Source organism: Phyllostomus discolor, chromosome X (assembly GCF_004126475.2).
Source record: "Phyllostomus discolor isolate MPI-MPIP mPhyDis1 chromosome X, mPhyDis1.pri.v3, whole genome shotgun sequence".
Classification (NCBI taxonomy): Eukaryota; Metazoa; Chordata; class Mammalia; order Chiroptera; family Phyllostomidae; genus Phyllostomus; species Phyllostomus discolor.
Genome location: NC_050198.1, coordinates 47,801,887 through 47,825,031, shown reverse-complemented (window position 1 = coordinate 47,825,031; position 23,145 = coordinate 47,801,887). Strand labels below are relative to the sequence as shown.

General features: G+C 36.3%; 1 protein-coding gene across 1 annotated transcript in view; it reads right to left on the bottom strand.

Moving 5' to 3' along the window:
- Nucleotides 1-528: 528 nt before the first annotated feature.
- LOC114505338 (5-hydroxytryptamine receptor 2C) overlaps nucleotides 529-23,145 on the bottom strand; it is a 175,841-nt gene continuing 153,224 nt past the window's right edge. Inside the window, exon 3 of the mRNA XM_028523226.2 lies at nucleotides 529-737. Coding sequence (XP_028379027.2) covers nucleotides 529-737 — 209 coding nt within the window. The remainder of the gene's footprint in view (nucleotides 738-23,145) is intronic.

The window sequence follows — 23,145 nt, the reverse complement described above, 5'->3', positions numbered from 1 at the left end:
AATCCAAGGAGATATTTGAAAATTAAGAGGAAATAGTATATTTTAGGTGATTAACAGCATAAATTCGGCATGTTTACTTCATGAAAATTCCTATTGCACTGTTAATATTTCCACTAAAGAACATATGGAAATACAATAAAAATGTTAAGATTAATATTCTAGGGTAGATTGATATCTTATAACATTTAAATGTTACATTTTTTAATTTAGATTTTGTCACATATCTTTGTCATCTTCAAATCTTTTTAAACATCTTAAAGGTTTTGTGTCTGTGTTGCAGAATTCATTGGCATATTGATGCATAAAATAATTTAGCATAATAAGTAGAAAATTTTCACATAAATACTCATATACATTACATTCTTCTTTATTGTTAACCTAAATGTCAGATAAATAGGTTAAGAATAATTATTAAATATAACAATCCCGATTACACACAAATGTTACCAGTTGATGTCTCTTTGTTGTTCACAGTACATAATCCAAAGGTATTGAGCATAGCCGTTGCAATTCTAATGGCCCAGAAAGTTATTTACCTATAGAAATTGCCCAAACAATAGCAATCTTCATGATGGCCTTAGTCCGCGAATTGAAACGGCTATGCTCAACAGGATTACGTATTGCTACATACCGATCCAGCGAGATAGCACAGAGGTGCATGATGGATGCTGTAGAAAATAAAACATCTAAAGAAATCCAGACGGGGCACAAATACCTAGGTAGTGGCCAGACATAATCTGAAAGAAAAGAGAGAGAACACAAGAACATATATGTACAAATGATGCTGACTATAGTTTTAAATTTTAGTCTACTTATTTTCTCTCTCATAATCTAAGCATTTAATTTCATGTTATTTGTTTTTTTTTTGTTGTCCAAGAACAGTCATCTACATTTCCCCCCACAACTACCCCCAACCCAGCCATCCCCACCTTTCTCGCCCTGATCCAAACACCTGTTAGATTTGTCCATGTGTCCTTTATAGTTGTTCCTGAAAACCTTTTCCCCCTATCCCCCATTAGCCCCTCCCATCTCCCCTGTGGTTACTGTCAGATTGTTCTTAATTTCAGTGTCTCTGGTTATATTTTGCTTGTTTGTTTGTTTGTTTTTATTAGGTTCCAATCAAAGGTGAAATTATATGGTATTTGTCCCTCACCACCTGGCTTATTTTACTTAGTATAATCTTCTCCACTTCCATCCATGCTGTCTCCAAAGTTAGGTGCTGCTTCTTTAGTTCTGCTGCATATAGTATTGGATTGTGCAAATGTGCCATAGTTCTTTGGTCCATTCATTTACTGATGGGCACTTAGGTTGCTTCCAGCATGTGACTATTATAAATTGTGCTGCTTTGAACATTGGGGTGCATTGATTGGTGTTACCAGGGTCTTAGGATATAATCCAAACAGTGGAATTGCAGGTTTCAAAAGGCCATTCCATTTTTAGTTTTCTGAGAAAATTCCATACTGTTTTCCACAGTGGCTGCACCAGTCTGCAGTCCCACCAACAAGGCACTAGGGTTCCCTTTTCTCCACATCCTCCCCAACACTTGTTTGTAGATTTGTTTATGATGACCACTCTGACAGGTGTGAAGTGGTGTCTCAGTGGTTTTATTTTGCATTTCTCTGATGGGTAGTGATGCTGAGCATCTTTTCATATGTCTCTGGGTCCTCTGTATGTCCTTGGAGAAGTGTCCCTTTAGTCTTTTGCCCATTTTTTAACTGGATTGTTTGTCTTCCTGGAGTGGACTCATGTGAGGTTTTATATATTTTGGAGATCAAACCCTTGTCTGAAGAATCATTGGCAGATATGTTTTTCCATATGGTTGGTTCTCTTTTCATTTTAATGATGTTTTATTTAGCCATGAAGAAGCTTTTTATTTTGATGAGATGCCATTTGTTTATTCTTTCCTTTATGGCCCTTGCTCTTGGAAACATATCAGTGAAAATATTGCTGCATGGAATATCTTGAGATTTTCCTGCCTATGTTCTCCTGAAGGACTTTCATGGTGTCAAGGCTTATATTTAAGTCTACTATTCACCTTGAATTTGTTTTTGTGTATGGTGTAAGTTGGTGGTCAAATTTCTTTTCTTTTTTTTTTTTTTTTTGCATGTAGCTGTCCAGATCTCCCAACACCATTTGTTGAAGAGGGTATTTCTACTCTATTTTATGCTTCTTCACCTTTTGTCAAATATTAATTGACCACAGAGACTTGGGTTTATTTCTGGTCTGTGTGTTCTGTTACATTCATCTATGTATCTCTTCTTATGCCAGTACCAGGCTGTTTTGATTACAGTAGACTTGTAATACAGTTTTGTATCAGGTATTGTGATCCCTCCTACTTTGTTCTTTTTCAAAATTGCTGCAACTATCTGGGGGCATTTATGGTTCAATATAAATGTTTGAAATGTTTGTCCTATATCTGTAAAGTATGTCACTGGCATTTTAATAGGGATTGCATTGAATCTATAATTTGTTTTTGGTAGTATGGACATTTTGATGATGTTAATTCCTTCAATCCATGAACACAGTACATGCCTCCATTTGTTTGTGTCTTCCTTAATTTCTTTTTTTGGTGTTGTGTAGTTTTCTGTACACAGGTCTTTTACTTCCTTGATTAGACTTATTCCTAGGTATTTCATTTTTCTTATTGTTATATCAAATGGGATTTTCTTCCTGATTTCTGTTTCTGATGTTTTATTGTTGGTGTACAAAAAATGCCTTCAATTTCTGAATATTCACTGTATCCCACTGTTTTGCCAAATTCACCTTTTAGATTGAAGAGTTTCTTGGTGGAATCTATAGGATTTTCTATGTATACTATCATGTCATCTGCAAACAATGATGGTTTTACTTCCTCCTTTCTAATTTGGATACCTTTTACTTCTTTTTCTTGTGTGATTGCTGTGGCTAGGACTTCCAATATTATGTTGAATAGGAGTGGTGAAAGTGGACAACCTCCTCTGGTTCATGATCATAGTGGGGAAGATTTTAGTTTTTGCCCATTGAGTATGATGTAGGCTGTATGTCTCTCATTTATGGCCTTTATTATGTTGAGGAATGCTCCCTCTATTCCCACTTTGCTGAGTGTTTTTTATCATAAAAGGGTGTTGTACCTTATCAAAAGCTTTTTGTTCATCTATTGATATAATCATGTGACTTTTGTCTTTCCTTTTGTTTATGTGATGTATTACATTTATTGATTTACAAATATTGTACCATCCTGGCATCCCTGGGATGAATCCCACTTGATCATGGTTTATGATCTTTTTAATATATTGCTGGATGTGGTTTGCCAATATTTTGTTGAGGATTTTTGTGTCTATGTTCATCAGTGACATTGGCCTGTATTTTCTTTCTTTGTTATGTTTTTATGTGGTTTTGGGATTAAGATGATGCTGGCTTCATAAAAAGAGTTTGAGAGTGTTCTGTCTTCTTGGATTTTTTGGCATAGTCTTTGAAGGATAAGGATTAGCTCTTCCTTAAATGCTTTGTAAAATTCTCCTCTGAAATCATCCAGTCTGGGGCTTTGTGTGATGAGAGTTTTTTGATTACTACTTCAGTTTCATTGGCTGTTTTTTTTTATCTGTTCAGGCTTTCTGCTTCTTCTTCATTAAGTTTTGGAAAATTATATTTTTCCAGAAATTTGTCCATTTAATCCAGGTTTTCAAATTTCTTGTCATACAGTTCTTCATAGCAATTTCTTACAGTCCTCTGTATTTCTGTGGCATCAGTTGTAGCCTCTCCTCTTTTCTTTCTGATTGTGTTCATTTGGGTCCTATCTCTCGCTCTCTCTCTCTTTTTTTTTGCTTAGAGGCTTGTTGATTTTGTTTATCTTTTCAAAGAGCCAGCTCCTGGATTTATTGATCCTTAGAATTGTGGTTCTAGTCTCTATGTCATTTTATTCTGGTCTGATCTTGGTTATTTCCTTCCTTCTACTTGCTCTGGTCTGTCTTTATTGTTGTTCCCTGAGTTCTTGTAGTTGCATGGTTAGGTTGTTTATTTGAAATATTTCTAACTTTTTTAGGTAGGCCTGTATTGCTCTGAACTTCCCTCACAGGACTGCCTTCACAGTGTCCTAAGTTTTGGATTGTTGTGAGTTCATTTTCATTTGTTTCCAGAAATTTTTACTTCTTCTCTAATCTCATTCTTGACCCATTCATTGTTTAATAGCTTGCTATTTAATCTCCATGATTTTGAATGTTTTGGGTTTTTTTTCCTTTGGGGTTGGTTTCTAGTTTCAGTCCCTTGAGATCTGAGAAAATGCTTGGTATGAGTTCAATTTTCTTGAATTTGTTGAGGTTTGTTTTGTGTCCTATCATGTGGTCTATCTTTGGAAATGTTCCATGTGCATTTGAAAAAGAATGTGTATTTTGCTTCTTTGTGGTGAAAGGTTCTAGATTTATCAGTTAACTCTATTTGATGTAGGGTAGTGGTGTCAAACTCATTTTCACTGTGGGGCACATCAGCCTCTTGGTTGCCTTCAAAGGGCCAAATGTAATTTCAATCCCTTAATAGTTAAGGAGTAGTTACATTTATACAGTCCTAAAATTGTTTCAGCCCTTTGAAGGCAACTGCAAGGATGATGTGGCCCCCAGTGAAAATGACTTTGACAACCTGAACTAAGACATTGTGCAATGCCTCAATATCTTGGTTTGGAAAACCTATCCATTTTTGAGAGTGGGGTGTTAAAATTCCCTACTATAATATCTGTCAATATCTTTCTTGAAGTCCTCTAAGATTTTCCTTATATATTTGGGTGCCTCTATGTTGGGTGCATATATATTTATAAGATATATATCTTCTTAATGCATTCCCCCCTTGAGTATTATGAAGTGACCTTCTGGGTCTCTTTTTATGGCCCTTGGTTTGAAGTCTATTTTGTCTAATATGAGTATTGCTACCCCACCTTTTTTTTCTGTTCATTTGCTTGGAACATTTTTTTTCCATCCTTTCACTTTCAGTCTGTGTTGGTTTTTTGTTCTGTGGTGGGTCTCTTGTAGGCAGCATATGTGTGGATCATTTTTTTATCCATTTTGCTATTCTATATCTTTTGATTGAAACATTTAATCCATTTATGTTTAAGGTTATTATTTATAGGTACTTATTCATTGCCATTTTACTTCCTTTGTACCTCTCTCTCTCACTCTTTTGCTTCCTTTTCTTAAAGCAAACCCTTTAGCATGTCTCGTAGTGCTGGTTTGTTGGAGGTATGTTCTTTGAGGCTTCTTTTGTCTGGGAAACTCCTTATTTGGCCTAAAATTTCAATTTAGAGCCTTGCTGGATGGAGTAGTCTTGGTTGCAGGTCTTTGTTTTTCACTACTTGGAATATTTCTTGCCAATCCCTTCTGGCTTGGAGCATTTTCAATGAGAAGTTAGCTGCTAGTCTTATTTGGGCCACTTTACTTCCTGTTTTCCACTTGTTGCCTTTAAGATTCTCTCTTTTTCTTGGAATTTTGCCATTTTAATGATGATGTGTCTTAAAGTGGGACTCTTTGGGTTCCTCTTGATTGGGACTCTCTGTGTTTCCTGGACTTGAGTGACTTTTTCTCTCATCAAATTAGGCAAGGTTTCTGTCATTACTTTTTCAAACAGGTTTTCTATCCCTTGCTCTTATTATTCTCCTTCTAATCTAAACATTTTAAAGAAAGTGAAATTTGGGAAACATTTTCCATAGTAATTGTGGTGATGATGATAATGCCTTCAGTGTTACATACATTATTTTTATGGGGTAAAATTTACATAAAATTAATAATTTTGGACAACCCAATGGTATTTACTGCATTTACAGTATTATGAAACCATCACTTTTTCTAGTTCCAAAACATTCAGTATCCTCAAAGGAAACCATTACCCATTAAGCAATCACTCTTTAATCTCCCCTCATCCATCTTCTGACAATTTCTACTCTGCTTTTTTGTTGTTGCATTTAGCTAATTTGGATATTTCATATAAATTGAAACATAAAATAGGTGACATTTTGTGTCTGAATTCTTTCACTTAGCATAGTTTTTTGACATTCATACATTTTGTAGCATGTTTCAGTACATCATTCCTTTTTATAATCAAAGTTCTTATTAGTCGAGATATTTTGATGGTCTTGTAAGTGAAGTTGTTTTCTTAATTTAAATTATGAATTGTTCACTATTAGTGTATAGAACCCAAACTGGTTTTCATGTGTTAATCTTGTATTCTACAACTTTTCTGAAAGCATTTATTAGATCTATCATTTTGTGCATGAATTCTATAGTTTTTTTTCCCCTGCTTAATTGCTTTAGATAGAATTTCCAGTACAACAATGAATGGAAGTAAAGAAACAGGTATCCTCTCTTTTTCTTGATCTTAATGGGAAATTTTTCATTCTTTCACGATCAACTAGTATATAAACCATGCGTTTTCACAAATGTGATTTATTATGGTGAGGAAATTTCTTCTCTTACTAGTTTGTTGTGTGTTTTTATCACAAAAGAGTGATGTATTTTGTTATCTTTTTTATCAATTGATAAGATGGTCATGGTTTTCTTTAATCTTCATTCTATCACTATGATGCATTATATTGATTATTTTTTTATGTTGAACTACCCTTGCATTCCTGGGATAAATCTTGTGTGGTCATGGTGTATATGATGCTTGAAGCATATGATACTTCATGTAGCATATGATGACATATGATGCTGTATTGAGTTGGCTAATATTTTGTTGAAAATTTTTGCATCTTTATTCATAAGTGATATTGGTCCATACTTGTCTTTTCTTGTGATGTCATTATTTGATTTTAGTTTCTGGATAATGCTGGTCTCATAATATGAGTTACAAAGTATTCCCTTATCTTCTATTTTGTAAGTTGGAGAATTGGTGTAAATTCTTCATTAGATGTCTGGTAAAAGTTGCCAGTGAAGCTATCAGATCCTGGACTCTCTCTTTGAAGGTTTTTTGATTAATGATTCAGTATCTTTATTGTTATTAGTCTCATCAGATTCTCCTTGTCTTTGTGAGTCAGTTTTGGTAGTTTGTGTGTTTCTAGGAATTTGTCCATTTCATTCATCTTATCTGACTTACTGGAGTGCGATTGTTTATTGTATTCTTTTTATAATCTTTTAAAAATATATGTAGCATTGGTAACAATGGCTCTCAACCTACTTTCATTCATAATTTAATGATTTGTGTCTTCTCTTTTTTTTCAGTCACTCTAGTTAAAGGTTTATTAAGTTTGTTGATTTCTCAAAGAATCAACTTCAAGTCTTTGTAATTCTTTGGGGTTTTTTATGCTCTATTTTGTTTCTTCCCATTTAAATCTTTACCATTTCCTTTATTTCACTAGTTTGGGCTTAGTTTGTTCTTCTTCTTTAGGTTATTTCCCTATAAGCACTGCTTTTGCTATGTCAAATAATGTAAAAAATATATTCAGTTTTAGAGAGAGGGAAAGAGAGGGAGAAAAATATCAATGCATGGTTGACTCTTGCACACCCCCTACCAGGGACCTGGACCACAAGCCAAGAATGTGCCCTGAGTGGGAAGTGAACAGGTGGCCCTTTAGTTCATGAGCTGGCACTCAATCCACTGAGCCACACCAGTCAGGGCATACCTCCCATAATTTTTGGTGTGTTAAGTTTTCATTTTGCTCTTCTCAAAATATTTTCTATTTTCATTTGTAATTACTTCTTTGATATATTGTTTGCTTAATGGTGAGTGTGGTATTTAATTTTCACGTATTGAAGCCCGATAAAACATCTATTCCAGAGAATGCTCTGTGTGCACTGGAAAAAATGCCCTTACTGTTGTTTGGAATGGGATGTGGTACATGTGTCTGTTAGGATTATTTGCTTTATAATAGTGTTCAAGTCTTCTATTTTATTATTGATTCTCTGTCTAGTTGTTCTATACATTACTGAAAATAGGGCATTGTCTCCAAGTATCATTATAGATCTTTCTTTTTCTCCCTTCAGTTTTTCTTCTTACATTTTTTTTTTGGTCTCTGTTTTTTTTTTTAATCATTGTTCAAGTACAGTTTTCTCCCCCCTACTCCCATTCCAGCCCACCCACCCAACCCCCCCCTTCGCCCCATTGCCCCCCACCCCTAGTTTTTGTCCATGTGTCCTCCAAATTTGTAACTGTAATCCCTACCCATTCCCCGCTGAAATTCCCTCTTCTCTCCCCTCTGGCCACTGTCAGACTATCCCCTATTTCAGTGTCTTTGGTTATATTTTGCTAGTTTTTGTTTTGTTTTGTCTTGTTGTTTAGATTCCTGTTAAAGGTGATATCATGTGGTACTTGTCTTTCACTGCCTGGCTTGTTTCACTTAGCATAATGCTTTCCAGCTCCATCCATGCTGTTGCAAAGGGTAGGAGCTCCTTCTTTCTTTCTGCTGCATAGAATTCCATTGTGTAAATGTACCATAGTTTTTTGATCCATTCATTTACTGATGGCCATCTAGGTTGCTTCCAGCACCTAGCTATTGTAAATTGTGCTGCTATGAATATCGGAGTGCAAAGGTTCTTTTGTATTGGTGTTTTAGTGTTCTTAGGATAGAGTCCCAGCAATGGAATTGCTGGGTCAAAAGGCAGATCCGTTTTTAGTTTTCTGAGGAAGTTCCAAACTGCTTTCCATTGTGGTTATACCAGTCTGCAGTCCCACCAACAGTGCACTAGGGACCCCCTTTCTCCACAGCCTCTCCAACACTTGTTGTTTGTTGCTTTGTTTATGATGGCCATTCTGACTGGTGTGAAGTGGTATCTCATTGTGGTTCTAATCTGCATCTCTCTGATGGCTAGCGATATTGAGCATCGTTTCATGTGTCTTTGGATTTTCTGTATGTCCTCCTTGGAGAAGTGTCTGTTCAAGTCCTTTGCCCATTTTTTAATTGGGTTACTTGTCTTCTGAGTGGAACTGTGTAAGTTCTTTATATATTTTGGAGATTAAACCCTTGTCTGAGGTATCATTGGCAAATATGTTTTCCCATACAATTGGTTCTCTTTTTATTTTGATACTGTTTTCTTTAGCGGTGCAAAAGCTTCTAATTTTGATGAGGTCCCATTTGCTTATTCTTTCCTTTATGTCCCTTGCTCTAGGAGACAAGTCGGTAAAAAAGTTTCTGCGTGAAATATCTGAGATTTTCCTACCTTCTCTTCTAGGACTTTAATGGTGTCACGCTTTATATTTAAGTCTTTTATCCACCTTGAATCTATTTTTGTATAAGGTGTAAGTTGGTGCTCGAGTTTCATTTTTTTTTGCACATAGCTGTCCAGTTCTCCCAACACCATTTGTTGAAGAGGCTATTTTTATTCCATTTTATGGTGCTGCTTCCTTTGTCAAATATGAATTGACCGTAGAGACTTGTGTTTATTTCTGGGCTCTCTGTTCTGTTCCATTGGTCTGTGTGCCTGTTTTTATGCCAGTACCAGGCTGTTTTGATTACAGTGGCCTTGTAGTATAGTTTAGTGTCAGGTATTGTGATCCCTCCTACTTTACCCTTCTTTCTCAAAATTGCAGCAGCTATTCGGCGTCATTTATGGTTCCATATAAATTGTTGACGTGTTTGTTCTATGTCTGTGAAATATGCCATTGGTGCTTTAATAGGTATTGCATTGAATGTGTAAATTGCTTTTGGTAGTATGGACATTTTGATGATATTAATTCTTCCAATCCATGAACACGGTACATGTTTCCATTTGTTTGTGTCTTCCTTGATTTCTCTCCTCAGTGTTATGTAGTTTTCTGAATACAGGTCTTTTACCTCTTTGGTTAGGTTTATTCCTAGGTATTTTATTTTTCTTTTTGCTATTTCAAATGGATTTTTTTCTTGATATCTGCTTCTGCTGTTTCATTGTTGGTGTACAGAAATGCCTTTGATTTCTGGATATTGACTTTGTATCCTGCTGTTTTACCAAATTCATTTATTAGGTCAAGCAGTTTTTTGGCGGAGTCTATAGGATTTTCTATGTACACTATCATGTCATCTGCAAACAGTGACAGTTTTGTTTCCTCCTTTCCGATTTGGATGCCTTTTATTTCTTTTTCTTGTCTGATTGCTGTGGCTAGACCTTCCAGTACTATATTGAATAGAAGTGGTGAAAGTGGACAGCCTTTTCTTGTTCCTGTTCTTAGTGGAAAAGATTTTAATTTTTGCCCATTGAGTATAATGTTGGCTGTAGGTTTCTCATATATGGCCTTTATTATGTTGAGGAATGCTCCCTCTATTCCCACTTTACTGAGTGTTTTTATCATAAATGGGTGCCGTACCTTATGAAATGCTTTTTCTGCATCTATTGATATGATCATGTGGTTTTTGTCTTTGCTTTTGTTTATGTGATGTATTACATTTACTGATTTGCGAATATTGTACCATCCTTGCATACCTGGAATGAATCCCACTTGGTCATGGTGTATGATCTTCTTAATGTACTGTTGGATGAGGTTTGCCAGTATCTTGTTGAGGATTTTAGCGTTAATGTTCATCAGCGATATTGGCCTATAGTTTTCTTTCTTTGTTGTGTCTTTATCTGGTCTTGGAATTAAGATGATGTTGGCCTCATAAAAAGAGTTTGGGAGTCTTCCATCTTTTTGGATTTTTTGAAATAGTCTGTGAAGGATAGGTGTTAGTTCTTCCTTAAATGATTTGTAGAATTCTCCTGTGAAACCATCTGGTCCAGGGCTTTTGTGTGTTGGGAGTTTTTTGATTACTGCTTCAATTTCCTTTGCTGTTATTGGTTTGTTCAGGCTTTCTGCTTCCATTTTGTTGAGTTTTGGGAGGTTATATTTTTCTAGAAATTTGTCCATTTCATCTAGGTTTTCAAATTTCTTGGCATACAGCTCTTTGTAGTAATTTGTTACAATCCTTTGTATTTCTGTGGTATCTGTTGTAATCTCTCCTCTTTCATTTCTGATTGTGTTTATTTGGGTCTTCTCTCTTTTTTTCTTGATGAGTCTGCTTAAAGGCTTGTCGATTTTGTTTATCTTTTCAAAGAACCAACTCTTGGATTCATTCATCTTTAGAATTGTGCTTTTAGTCTCTATGTCATTTAATTCTGCCCTGATCTTGGTTATTTCCTTCCTTCTGCTTGCTCTGGGCTATCTTTGTTGTTGTTCCTCGAGTTCTTGTAGACGTAGGGTTAGGTTGTTTGTTTGAAATGTTTCTAACTTTTTTAGGTGGGCCTGCATTGCTATGATCTTCCCTCTCAGGACTGCCTTGGCTGTGTCCCATAAGTTTTGGGTTGTTGTGAGTTCCTTTTCATTTGTTTCCAAAACCGTTTGATTTCTTCCCTAATATCATTCTTGACCCATTCATTGTTTAATAACATGCTGTTTAATCTCCATGAATTTGAGTGTTTTGGGTTTTTTTCCTTGGGGTTGGTTTCTAGTTTCAGTCCCTTGTGATCCGAGAAATTGCTTGGTATGATTTCAATTTTTTGAACTTGTTGAGGCTTGTTTTGTGTCCTATCATGTGGTCAATCTTTGAAAATGTTCCATGTACATTTGAAAAAAATGTGTATTTAGCTTCTTTGGACTGGAGGGTTCTGTAAATATCAGTAAAACCCAGTTCGTCTACTGTATTGTTCAATGCCTCAATATCTTTGTTGATATTTTGTTTGGAAGATCTGTCCATTTTTGATAGAGGGGTGTTGAAATCCCCCACAATAATTGTGTTTCTGTCCATATCTTTCTTGAAGTCCTCTAAGATTTTCTTTATGTATTTGGGTGCTCCTATGTTGGGTGCATATATATTTACAATATTTATGTCTTCTTGGTGAATTCTTCCCTTGAGTATTATGAAATGACCTTCTGGGTCTCTCTTTATTGTCCTTCTTTGGAAGTCTATTTTGTCAGATATGAGTATTGCTACTCCGGCTTTTTTTTTCCTGTCCATTTGCTTGGAAAATTTGTTTCCAGCCCTTCACTTTCAACCTGTGCAGATCTTTTATCCTGAGGTGGGTCTCTTGTAGACAGCATATGTGTGGGTCATGTTTTCTTATCCAATCAGCTATTCTATGACTTTTGATTGGAGCGTTTAATCCATTTACGTTTAAGGTTATTATTGATAGGTACTTATTCATTGCCTTTAATGTACGTGTGATCATCTCTCACTCTCTCTTTTCCTTTCTTTCCTTAAAGCAGTCCCTTCAGCATCTCTTGCAGAGCTGGTTTAGTGGAGGTGTATTCTTTTAGACTTCTTTTGTCTGAGAAGCTTCTTATTTGGCCTTCTATCTTAATTGAGAGCCTTGCTGGGTAAAGTAGTCGTGGTTGCAGGCCTCTGGTTCTCATTACTTGGATTATTTCTTGACATTCTCTTCTGGCTTGGAGTGTTTCCATTGAGAAGTCAGCTGTTAGCCTTATTGGGGCCCCCTTGTATGTTACTTCCTTTTTCTCCCTTGCTGCCTTTAAGATTCTCTCTTTGTCTTGAAATTTTGCCATTTTAATTATGATGTGTCTCGAGGTGGGCCTCTTTGGGTTCCTCTTGATTGGGACTCTCTGTGTTTCCTGGATTTGTGTGACTTTTTGTCTCATCAAATTAGGGAAGTTTCCATCATCACTTGTTCAACTAGGTTTTCTATCCCTTGTTCTTCTTCTTCTCCTTCTGGTATCCCTATTATGTGGATATTATTACGTTTCATATTGTCTTGCATTTCTCTTAATCCCTCTTCATTCTTTCTGAGCCTCTTTTCCTTTTCTTGCTCCTTCTGGGTGTTTTCTTCTATTTTGTCCTCTAGCTCGCTGATCCGATCTTCTGCTTCATCGATCCTGCTTTTCATTCTTTCTACTGTGTTTTTCAGTTCAGAAATTGTATTCTTCATTTCCTCTTGGCCCTTGTTGAGAGTTTCTATTTCCTTTTATATGCTGATGTAGTTTTTGTTGAGTTCATTGTAGCTTCCCTGTAGACTCTCGTAGCTCATTGTGAGCTCATTGAGCTTCCTGACAATCACTGCTTTGAATTCAATATCTGATAGTTGAATTGCCTCTGTTTCATTTAGCATTCTTTTTGAGGCTTCCTCCTTTCCTTTCATTTGGGGATTATTTCTTTGTCTTCCCATTGTTTGTGAGACTCTTCTTCTTCGCCTCAGCTTCTTATATTGATCTGTTCTGGCTCCCTGGGTTTATGATGTGAACTTCTTTAGTAGAGTAGCAGTGAGTTTCAGTGGTGCTGTTTCCTTGACCCCCCACGCTCTCTGGTCTTGGGCTGTCGTTTAAGTTGGCTTTGTGTTTGCCTTTGGGTTTTGATTGTTGTTGAGTCTTTCTTTGGTGGTTCCTTCCCGCCAGCTGGTTAAATGTGGGTCACTCTGTCCACCACCTTCTCTATTTTGCTGTGCTGGTGAGAGCATGTTGTGTTGAAGCTGGTTCTTCTGTGTGTACAAGGTTTAAAGAAATCTTGTTCAGTTGTTTGTATTGGGTACTGTCTCTACTGTTTAGTTGTATTTCCAGATAGGTCCTGGATTGAGGTTTGTGTGGTAACTACTCCCTCCTTCACCTTCTTCTGCTGTTATCTGTTAGTGGTTCCTTTGTTGTTGGATTTCCTCTTCCAGTGGGTATCCTGGTGTTCACCTCCTCCACCTATTCTTTTTTGTCATCAGTTGGAGGGGGAAGACAAAATGGTTTAAGACAGCAACAGAGAATTCTATGCTATTTACAATAGTAGCAAGTAGGGAAGATATAGGAGATCCTTTCACTATGTATAGTGTTAACCGTGGTCTTCCACCCAGCTAGCTGATTTTTAGAAAGGATGGAAAGAAGATAAGACTCTTGTTGGGGGAGGAAGGATTGTGAGTTAGATCTATAAAGCAGAGAGGTTGTGGGCGGTCAGATTCTGGGGTAAGGTGAGAGTAAAGGATAGTAAATAGGTGTAGTGTGTGAGAGAATAGAGTTAACCACTACAGTAATAGCGTCCAGGAAACTTTGAAATGGGCTAAGATCTGGGGGGAGGGTGTTGTGAAGTAATTACAATTGCATGGAACAGCAGTTATTTACAATAATATTATGGCAACATTCATATGGCAGAGTCTATGAGATCTAGGTAACATGGATAGGGAGTACAGAACATCTAGTAGTGTGCTGATGGGCCACAGGTGAGTTAATGGACAGTAGATTAGTAATACAGTATAGAAAGAGATATCAGGGGAAAGCTGTCAGGTCATACAATAAAACCAGCCTAGCAAAGCAGGCTATACAAAAATAAGAGGCATATACAAATACTGTTTAAAAAAAAAGATGTAGGAACAGTGGAAACATAATAATAATAAGACAAATATGCAATAACTTGCAGGTTCTCTGTAATAGCAGAGTGACATTTATCTCACTGTCCCAGCTGTTGTGATGCCCCTTCTTTGGGTTCAACTTTGGTCTTTTCACCGATCCAGGATTTTGTCACACTTGTAGGTATTTAGGAAAAAATTTAAGAAAGTAAAAAATAGAAAAGGCAGACGAAGGAAGGAAGAAGAGATAAAATTGGAGGACAGGAAAGAGGAAGGAATAAAGCAAGAAATCAGGTAAGAGAGGAAAAAGAAATCAAAAGAGAATAAAAACAATAAAACTTAAAAAATTAAAAATTGTTAAAAAAATAGAATCAAATTAAAAAGTCTCTTGGTTTCAAAGTGGCCAAACCGGTTTTCCTGCTCTTGCTGGATGAGGCAGACTGAAGGATGATTTGTTTGGCTTTTCTTCCTTGGCCCGTGGAGTTCGCACTGGCTCCTCAGCCTTGGGCCCTGGGTGTGCGAGTCAGGTCTTTCCCCAGGGTTACTGCTGTGGGTTGCTGTGCGGGGATGCTCTCCTTGCAGGCACCTCACCTACGCCAGTGCTCCCGCGAGTGGGCATGGCCCATCCGCTGCTGGCCGGTGCGACCAGTGCTCCCGAGAGCGGGCGCCTGCGCTCTCACAGCTGGGGAGCATACAGGCTAGAGCCACTAATCACTTTAGGTGAATTCCCCAAACAGTGTCTGTGTCTATTCACTCCTTCCTCTTGAGAAATTCCTCCCCATCGAGCCCACCGCTCCCCACAGTGGCCTGGCTTCTCTCACCGCCAAAGCTCCAGCAAGAACGGTGACTGCGGGAGTCTGGGTCCGCTGTGCGACTTGGCTCTGGTGTCCACCGCATCCAGGGCACCGCCTCTGCTGCTCACCACCCCGGTGTGTTTGCCAGCACCTGGATTCTTCCCAGAGCCGCTCAGACCTTGCTCGGCTGGGGAGGGAGCAGTTGATCTGGCTCTCTCCCACTAACCCTATGGTAAACCCAGCCGTGGCCCCCGGGCCTGGGGCTGCAGCCCCAGGACCACACGCTTGTCCTGGGACCCTACCTTGTTGTAGCACTCCCCTTAGGATCCGTTCTTTGTTCTTTCGTTTCTGCCACAATCTTTGGTCCTCTGTTTTCAAAAATGCTGAAATATGTTGGTTGCTTGCCTTTCTACTCCATAGATTGGTCAGGGTTTTCTCCCCTGAGCAGAGGAAAGCCAAATCTGCTCCTTCCTACTCCGACACCATCTTAGATCTCCCTGGTCTCTGTTTTTAAGTGCATGTATATTTATAATTGTTTTATATTCTTGCTGGTTTGAGCCTCTTATCAATATATTCAGTCTTTCTTTGTCTGTAGTAACAACTTTTGTCTTAGGTACTATTTTGTCTAAACTATAGCCACCCAGCTCTTTCTGGTTACTATTTGCATGGAATATATTTTCATGTTTTTACTTTCAACATGTTTTTAACTTTGGATGTAAAATGAATCTGGCTGGTGTGGCTCAGTGGATTGAATGCTAACCTGCAAACCAAATGGTTGCCAGTTTGATTTCCAGTCAAGGCATTTGTCTAAGTTGCAGTTCAGGTTCCCCATTTGGGGCATGTGAGAGGCAACCAAACGGTGCATCTCTCACACATTGATGTTTCTCTCCCTCTCTTTCTCCCTCCCTTCCCCTTTCTGTAAAAGTAAGTAAATAATTTTTTAAATTTACTAAAAATGCATCTTTTATTGACAGCATTTGGAGAAAAAAATTTAAATACAATCTGACATGTATTTTTAACCATTTTGTCAACTTCACCCTTATAATTGGAAAGTTTAATGCATTCACATTTAAAATCATTACAGTTAAGAAAAGATTTATTTCCACCATTTGTTTCCTATATAATACATATTATTTCCTCATAGATTTCTCTGTTACTATATTCATTTATGATAAATCGGTTTTATATGATGCCTTTTAGTTTTCTTCTTGTTTCTTATTCTGTACATTATTTTAGGTTTTTCCCTTAGATTAACTTGAGAATTAAATCTATAACCTGAACATTATAACAAGAATGTTTTAATTAATACCAACTTAATCTCAATGGTATATCTTTTTCTCTCTTTATTTGTTATTGTCACAAATTATATCTTTATACATTGTGGGTTCATTAACATTGATTTATAAGTATTGTTTTATGTATTTGCCTTTTATATAACATAGTAAAGTAAAACAAGAGTAACACATTAACAATATAATACGTTAACCTATGTGACTCCATTTAAAAACATTTTTTCATATGCCTTCTGATGGACTCCCTTTAGCATTTCTTGTGAGGCAGTTGTATTAGTGATGAAATTCCTCAGTTTTTGTTTACTGAGCAATGCTTTTTTAAAATTGAAATATATTTGATATATAACATATAAATTTAAGGTGCATAACATGTTAATTTGATTATATTTATATATTGTTATATAATTGCTTTTGTAATGAAAATGAGCACCTCTATCACATTACATAATTATAATTTCTTTTTAGCACTTAAAATAATTAAGTTCTATTTTATTAGTAAATTTGATGATTATAACAATCACAATGTTGTTTTCTATATTAAGTATACTGTTTATTTAATCTCAATTTTTCTTTTTTTAAAGCACTTTAAGTATATCGACCTACTGCTTTCTGGCTTAAGTGGTTTCTAAAAAGAAATTCATTGTTAATCTTGCTAAAGAGCCCTTGTAATTTTGACCATAATGTATCTTGGTGTGGATCTCTTAAAGTGATTTGTGGTTACAGTTCATTCAGCTTCTTTGATGTGTAGATTCATGACTTTTCTCAATGCTGGAAAATTTATGGCCATTATTTCTTTAAATATTCTTTCTTCCCTTTCCTTTTCCTCCTCTCCTTTGACCACTCTCATCATGTGTATGTAAGTAAACTTGATAGTGTCTCATGTGTCTCTCAGGTGCTTTTGCCTTCATTCTTTTCTCTTTCTGTTCCTCAGATGGGACAATCTCTATTGACCTATCTTTAAGTTCTCTGATTGTTCCTTCTGTCTGCTTACTTCTGTTGTTAAAACAATCTAGTGAATTTTTAAGCTCTATTATTATACATTTTAGCACCCAAATTTCTATTTGAATTCTTCATAATTTCTATTCCTTTATTAATATTCTTTTTTATTGAGACATTGTTCTCCTGGTTTTCTTTAATTCTTTGTCCATGTGGCAACTCTGGAAATGATTTCTCCCTCTTCCTGGGGTTACTTGTTACTACATGTGGGTTAATTTTGCTTGCCTGTTCTGTGATTTTTCTAAACTACTTTTGTGAAGTCTGTTTTCTTTGTCTTGTGTGGCCACTGAAATCAGTGTTCTATCAGCTTAATGGTTATCTTATATCTTTTTAAAAAATATATTTATTTATTTTTAGAAAGTGGAAGGGAAGGACAGAGAAACATCAATGCATGGTTGCTTCTTGTACACCCCCAACTGGGATCTTGCCTGCAACCAAAGCCTGTGACCTAGACTGGGAATTGAAGAGGTGATCCGTCAGTTTGCAGGCCTGCACTCAATCCACTGAGCCACACCAGACAGGGATAATGGTTATCTAGTATGTTGACAGAGTTTTCTTAAACAACTATAAGCAAAGAAAGAAAAATATACTCTCTAAGTGTTTTCAGACTGATTCTGTGTGTGAGTCCTTTTTCAATGATAATTAGGCTGTTTAAAAAAATGTGTTAGCCTTCAATTTAGGCTTGCACAGAGACTCAGAAGTTTCAAGTAAGTTCAAACACATGCAAAAGAATAATGTCTTCTCAGGCTTCTTATAAGTATGTGTCAAGCAGGTATGTGACCTTCTTCACTCCCCGGTATATATGAATGCCTTCAAAATAAAGTCTTATTTCTTAAATTATCTCTTTTCCCAAACTTCTTCTTTCCCATGTCATTTAGCCTGTCTTTTGCTTGTCTGGTCTGTTGTTTCTTACCCCAATGTGCTGCAGATAATTCTTACATCTTTAAATTTTCTAACAACCCCCACCCAAAACATCACAGCAGATCTAGGAATATTCTGTCAAGCAAAACAAAGGCAAGTCCTTGTGCCTGTACTTCAGGGATCCACACAGAAGTCTAAAAAGACAAGCAAAATTCCTTAAGAATAAGGTCTGTATTATTCCTTCTGGCACTTACTAGCTGTACTAAGAGGGCAGGTTGTCCTTCAATCAGCTGCTGATCTGCAGGTGGGGTATGATAGCCAGAAATCTTAAAATGCCACAGTATTTTCTTATTACAAAGCACTGCTTCTTTCTTCACAATGCCTTTCCTTGTTTGTTTTATTTTTTTCTTAGATTTCATAGTTTTGTAAAAACTTTGACCATGTTGCCAGGTCATTTGTTGCTCTTATGGAAAGACAGAACACTGGTGTTCCCCCTCACATAAAGTATTATTCCTCAAATTATCTTATGTCATTCTTTTGCTTACTATGTGCTAAACATTATTTTAAGTGCTAGAAATAAGGATTCATAAGTGGCAAAAACTCATGTTGTTTCTACTTTTCCAGCTACCAGGTGAATTCCTGTTTCCATTTTTAATGGTGATCTTTGGTGTGGCATTATTTCTGACTCTTGAGTTGGTGTTAAGATTCACAGAATACTCTAAATAGGTTGTTTTTAATATTGATGTTCTTAAAGAAAGTGTTCAGATCCAAGTGGTGTCTCATAGTGTTAAACTTTTCACACTAGAGAATCACTCCAGGTCTAAAGTTTTTGTAATGACTTTGGCATCCAGAATTTAGCAACTAAATCAGGCCAAAAAGTCAACTTCTTTTTATCCATTCTTTGTTGAATCATTTTATAATGTATTTTATTCTAGTCTGGAGTTGTTAGCAAGAACTATCTTAGATACTGTGCTCTGCTCTGAGACAATCTTTGTAGGTATTATCACTTTACACAGTAATCAATACAGAATATTATTTTTTTGGAAAAGTGAAAGAAAGAAAATCTGGATGCAGAAATATTTAGATGACCAGCATCCTTCCTTTAGATATTTTTGGTTTCTCAGGAAAGGGCTGAAGGATATGTGAAGATATAGACTGATCAACTGGTATATAATGATGTAGGGACTTTCTTGATAATGACTGATTAAACCACCCTACATTCAAGGTGAACATTATTGCCAATTAGTTAAGAGATTTGTATGGCTGATTATTTTTTCATTTGAGGGTTCTATCCTTTCATCAGTACTACTATTTAATTTGGCCAACATCCAACTTTTAGTGGGATATAATGTGTCCTTAGATGTTTATCCTAGAGATGAATTTTATTTTTTCATTTTTATAGGTGGTGCTGCTTCATTCTATATGTTATTCATGCATGCTTGAATGATGGACTGTTCTTAGAGAAATCATTAGAATTCATATTTACACTGCTTGTTAGTTATTGAACTTCATGAATCCATAAAACTCATGTTTTGCATGAAATTTAAGAAAATTTCAATTCTTTTTTTCCAAATAAGTTTGACCTCATTCTTCTTTGTTTCCCAGTATGAATCTCCAATTAGCTGTATGGTAGAATGTTTAATATTTTAGTATCATGGATTCCTGAGAGTGCATTCTTTCCTTCTTAGTATATATTTTTTCTCTGATCTTGATTTTGGATAATTTTTATTGATTTATCTTCAAGTGCATTCTCCATCTCCACTTTCCTTTTAGCTCATCCAGGAAATTTTTAGAATTTCACATACTGTTTTTCAGCTTTCACATTTACATTTGATTATTTTTATTTTACTTCATTGTTGTTCAAGTACATTTGTCTGCATTTTTCCCTCACCACTACCCCCCAGCTCAGTCATCCCCATCCCCCTCCCCTTATTCTACCCCAGCCTTGTTTTTGTCCATTTGTCCCTTATAGTTCCTGAAAACCTTTCTCCCATTCCTCCTCATTATCCCATCCCACTTCCCCTCTGGTTACTGTCAGATTATTCTTAATTTCAATGTGTCTGGTTATATTTTGCCTGCTTTTTTGTACCTCAGAAGAAAATAAAAATAACAAAAATAATCAAATGGTTCCACCTTTAAGTTTTTTTTTTTGTTTTTATTTTCTTCCGAGGTTTCTGATTTTCGAACATTAAGAGCATATTTTCCTTCATGTCATTGAACATAATTATAATAACAGTGAAATATTTGTGATTTTCAACATCTGGGTGTTTTCAGAATAGGTCTATGTTGAAAGGTTAGTGTTTGTGTGTGTGTGCATGTTTGTGCCAGAACATGTGTATGAATAGGTTACATTTTCCTCTTTCTTCTTATAGTAAGAAATTTTATATTGTTACCTAAACATTGTGAATGCTATATTGTTAAAATATATTCCATTACATTTCTCTAAATAATGTTAGAATTTGTGTTTTTCTGTCCATTAGCTTGGTTGGACTCCAACTTTAATCTCTGTCTCTTACACTATACCTCAAAAGTCAGGTCAGCTCATTTATCCTTTCTTAGGCTGCTTGAAGTATACCCCAGAGATGCATAGTTCAGAGGTCAGCTAGAGATTTTTGGCAGAGTTCATTGTTTCCCAGAAATGAATTTGTGCTTTCCTCTATCTATCTCTACCTTTTCCTAGATGTTCCCTTGCTTTCCAATTTTCAGATTACCACAAAGTCTTTCTCCAGTTCCTTGAGACTACAAAAGCTGCAGATTTCTTTCTTTTTCTTTTTTTTTTTTAATTTTAGTTACCTTACATGGTAGAGACTGAATCTTCCTCTTAGGGTCTAAGTCTTGAAAGTTGGAAACTCAGCCAGTACTTTTCCTTATTTCCAAGTGTTCAGACCCTCCAGAATCACAGTTTTTTCTCCAGTACCTTGAGATAACTGTTTTTCTATTTTATTTAAAGTTGATAGTTTTTATCTGCTAGAAAATTGGTTCAATAGAAGCTTATGTGGCCATGTCAGAAGTGGAACTACCAATCATTATAATTGAAACAGTGATTTAAAGAAATAAAAGATATTACTAGATATTCTTCTGAACAAAAATGATCATGAATGCACTTGCAAAAATTACTTTTCCACTTGTGCTTCCAATATGCATGTACCACCTAACTACCATTACATGAAGAATTTTGTTGTCATAACCACTAAAATATAAATTCCATTAAATCAGTGATTTTAACAGTGCTGCCTGTTATATTTTTCCCCCACTTTAATTTTTTTATCCTCACCTGAGGACATTTTTTCGTTGCTTTCAGAGAGAGAAGAAATGAGAGAAAGAAGCATCAATTGGTTGCTACCCATACATGCCTGCACCAGGGATCATAGGCTCCCAGACTGGGGATCTGGGATTGAGGATTGAACCTGATACCTAAGTATGTGCCCTGACCAGGAATCAAACCTGAAAACTTTCAGTCATAGCACGGTGCTCCAACCAACTGAGCCACACTGGCCATTTCGGACCATTTTACCCAAAATGTTTAGATCAATACATGGCACAGAGTAGGTACTCAATAAATATTTGTTAAATGTACAAAATAATATCACCATCCAATAGATTATCACCTTACCTTAAATTCAACTTGACCATACACCAATGTATAGTCTTATTTGAATACATATGCATTCTTGGAGTCAATATACTATCTGGTCAGCTTTTAGCAGATATATGTTTAACAATGGCAAAAATGGAAATAGTTATTTCACAGTACCTGTTATATACCAAGTACAGTATTAGGTACTTTATTTTTTATTCTGTTGCACACAACCAAAAATTCTTCAATATAGGTTCGATTATCTTACAGACATAAAAATATGTCTTGAAAAGTCTTAGACTTGTTTAACTTCAGAGTGTGAGTAAAAATTCTGGTAAAAATTTGATTTTTTTATATGAAGATATTTCCTGTCACTATAAATTATTTCATATTAATTGATACAATTTTAACATTTTTTTAAAATTACAACTGTTTTTCAACTACAGTTTTCTGCTTTTTCCCCCATCCCAGCCCACCCCCAGCCCTCCCCGACTCCCTCCAATTTCTATCCCCACCTTGCTATTGTCCATGTGTTCCTTATACTTGTTCCTGAAAACCCTTCCCCTTTTCCCCTAAAATTCCCTCCCCTCTCCCCTCTGGTCACTGTCAGCCTGTCCTCAATTTCAGGGTATTTGGTTATATTTTGCTTGTTTGTCTGTTTTGTTGATTAGGTTCCAGTTAAAGGTGGGATCATATGGTATTTGTCTTTCACTGCCTGGCTTATTTCACATAGCATAATGCTTTCCAGTTCCATCCGTGCTGTTGCAAAGGGTAGGAGCTCCTTCTTTCTTTCTGCTGAACAGAATTCCATTGTGCAAATGTACAATAGTTTTTTGATCCATTCATTTGCTGATGGGCACCTAGGTTGCTTCCAGCACTTGGCTATAGAAAATTGTGCTGCTATGAACATTGGAGTGCAAAGGTTCTTTTGGATTGGTGTTTCAGGGTTCTTATGACATAATCCTAGCAGTAGAATTGCTGGGTCAAAAGGCAGATCCATTTTTAGTTTTCTGGGGAAGTTCCACACTGCTTTCCATAGTGGTTGTATCAGTCTGCAATCTCACCAACAGTGCACCAGGGTTCCCTTTTCTCTACAACCTCTACAACACTTGTTGGTTTTTGCTTTGTTTATGGTGGCCATTTTGACTAGTGTGAGGTGGTATCTCATCGTGATTTTAATTTGCATCTCTCTAATAGCTAGCAATACTGAGCATCCTTTTATATGTCTCTGGACCCTCTGTATGTCCTTGTTGGAGAAGTGTCTGCTCCAGTCCTTGCTCATTTTTAAATTAAGTTTCTTGTCTTCTTAGAGTGGAGTCATGTGAGTTCTTTATATATTTTGGAGATCAAATCCTTGGCTGAGGTATTTGCCTGAGTCATAATGTCATTAATCATCACAGAAATGAAAATTAAAAGTACAATAAGATACCATCTCACACCTCTCAGAATGG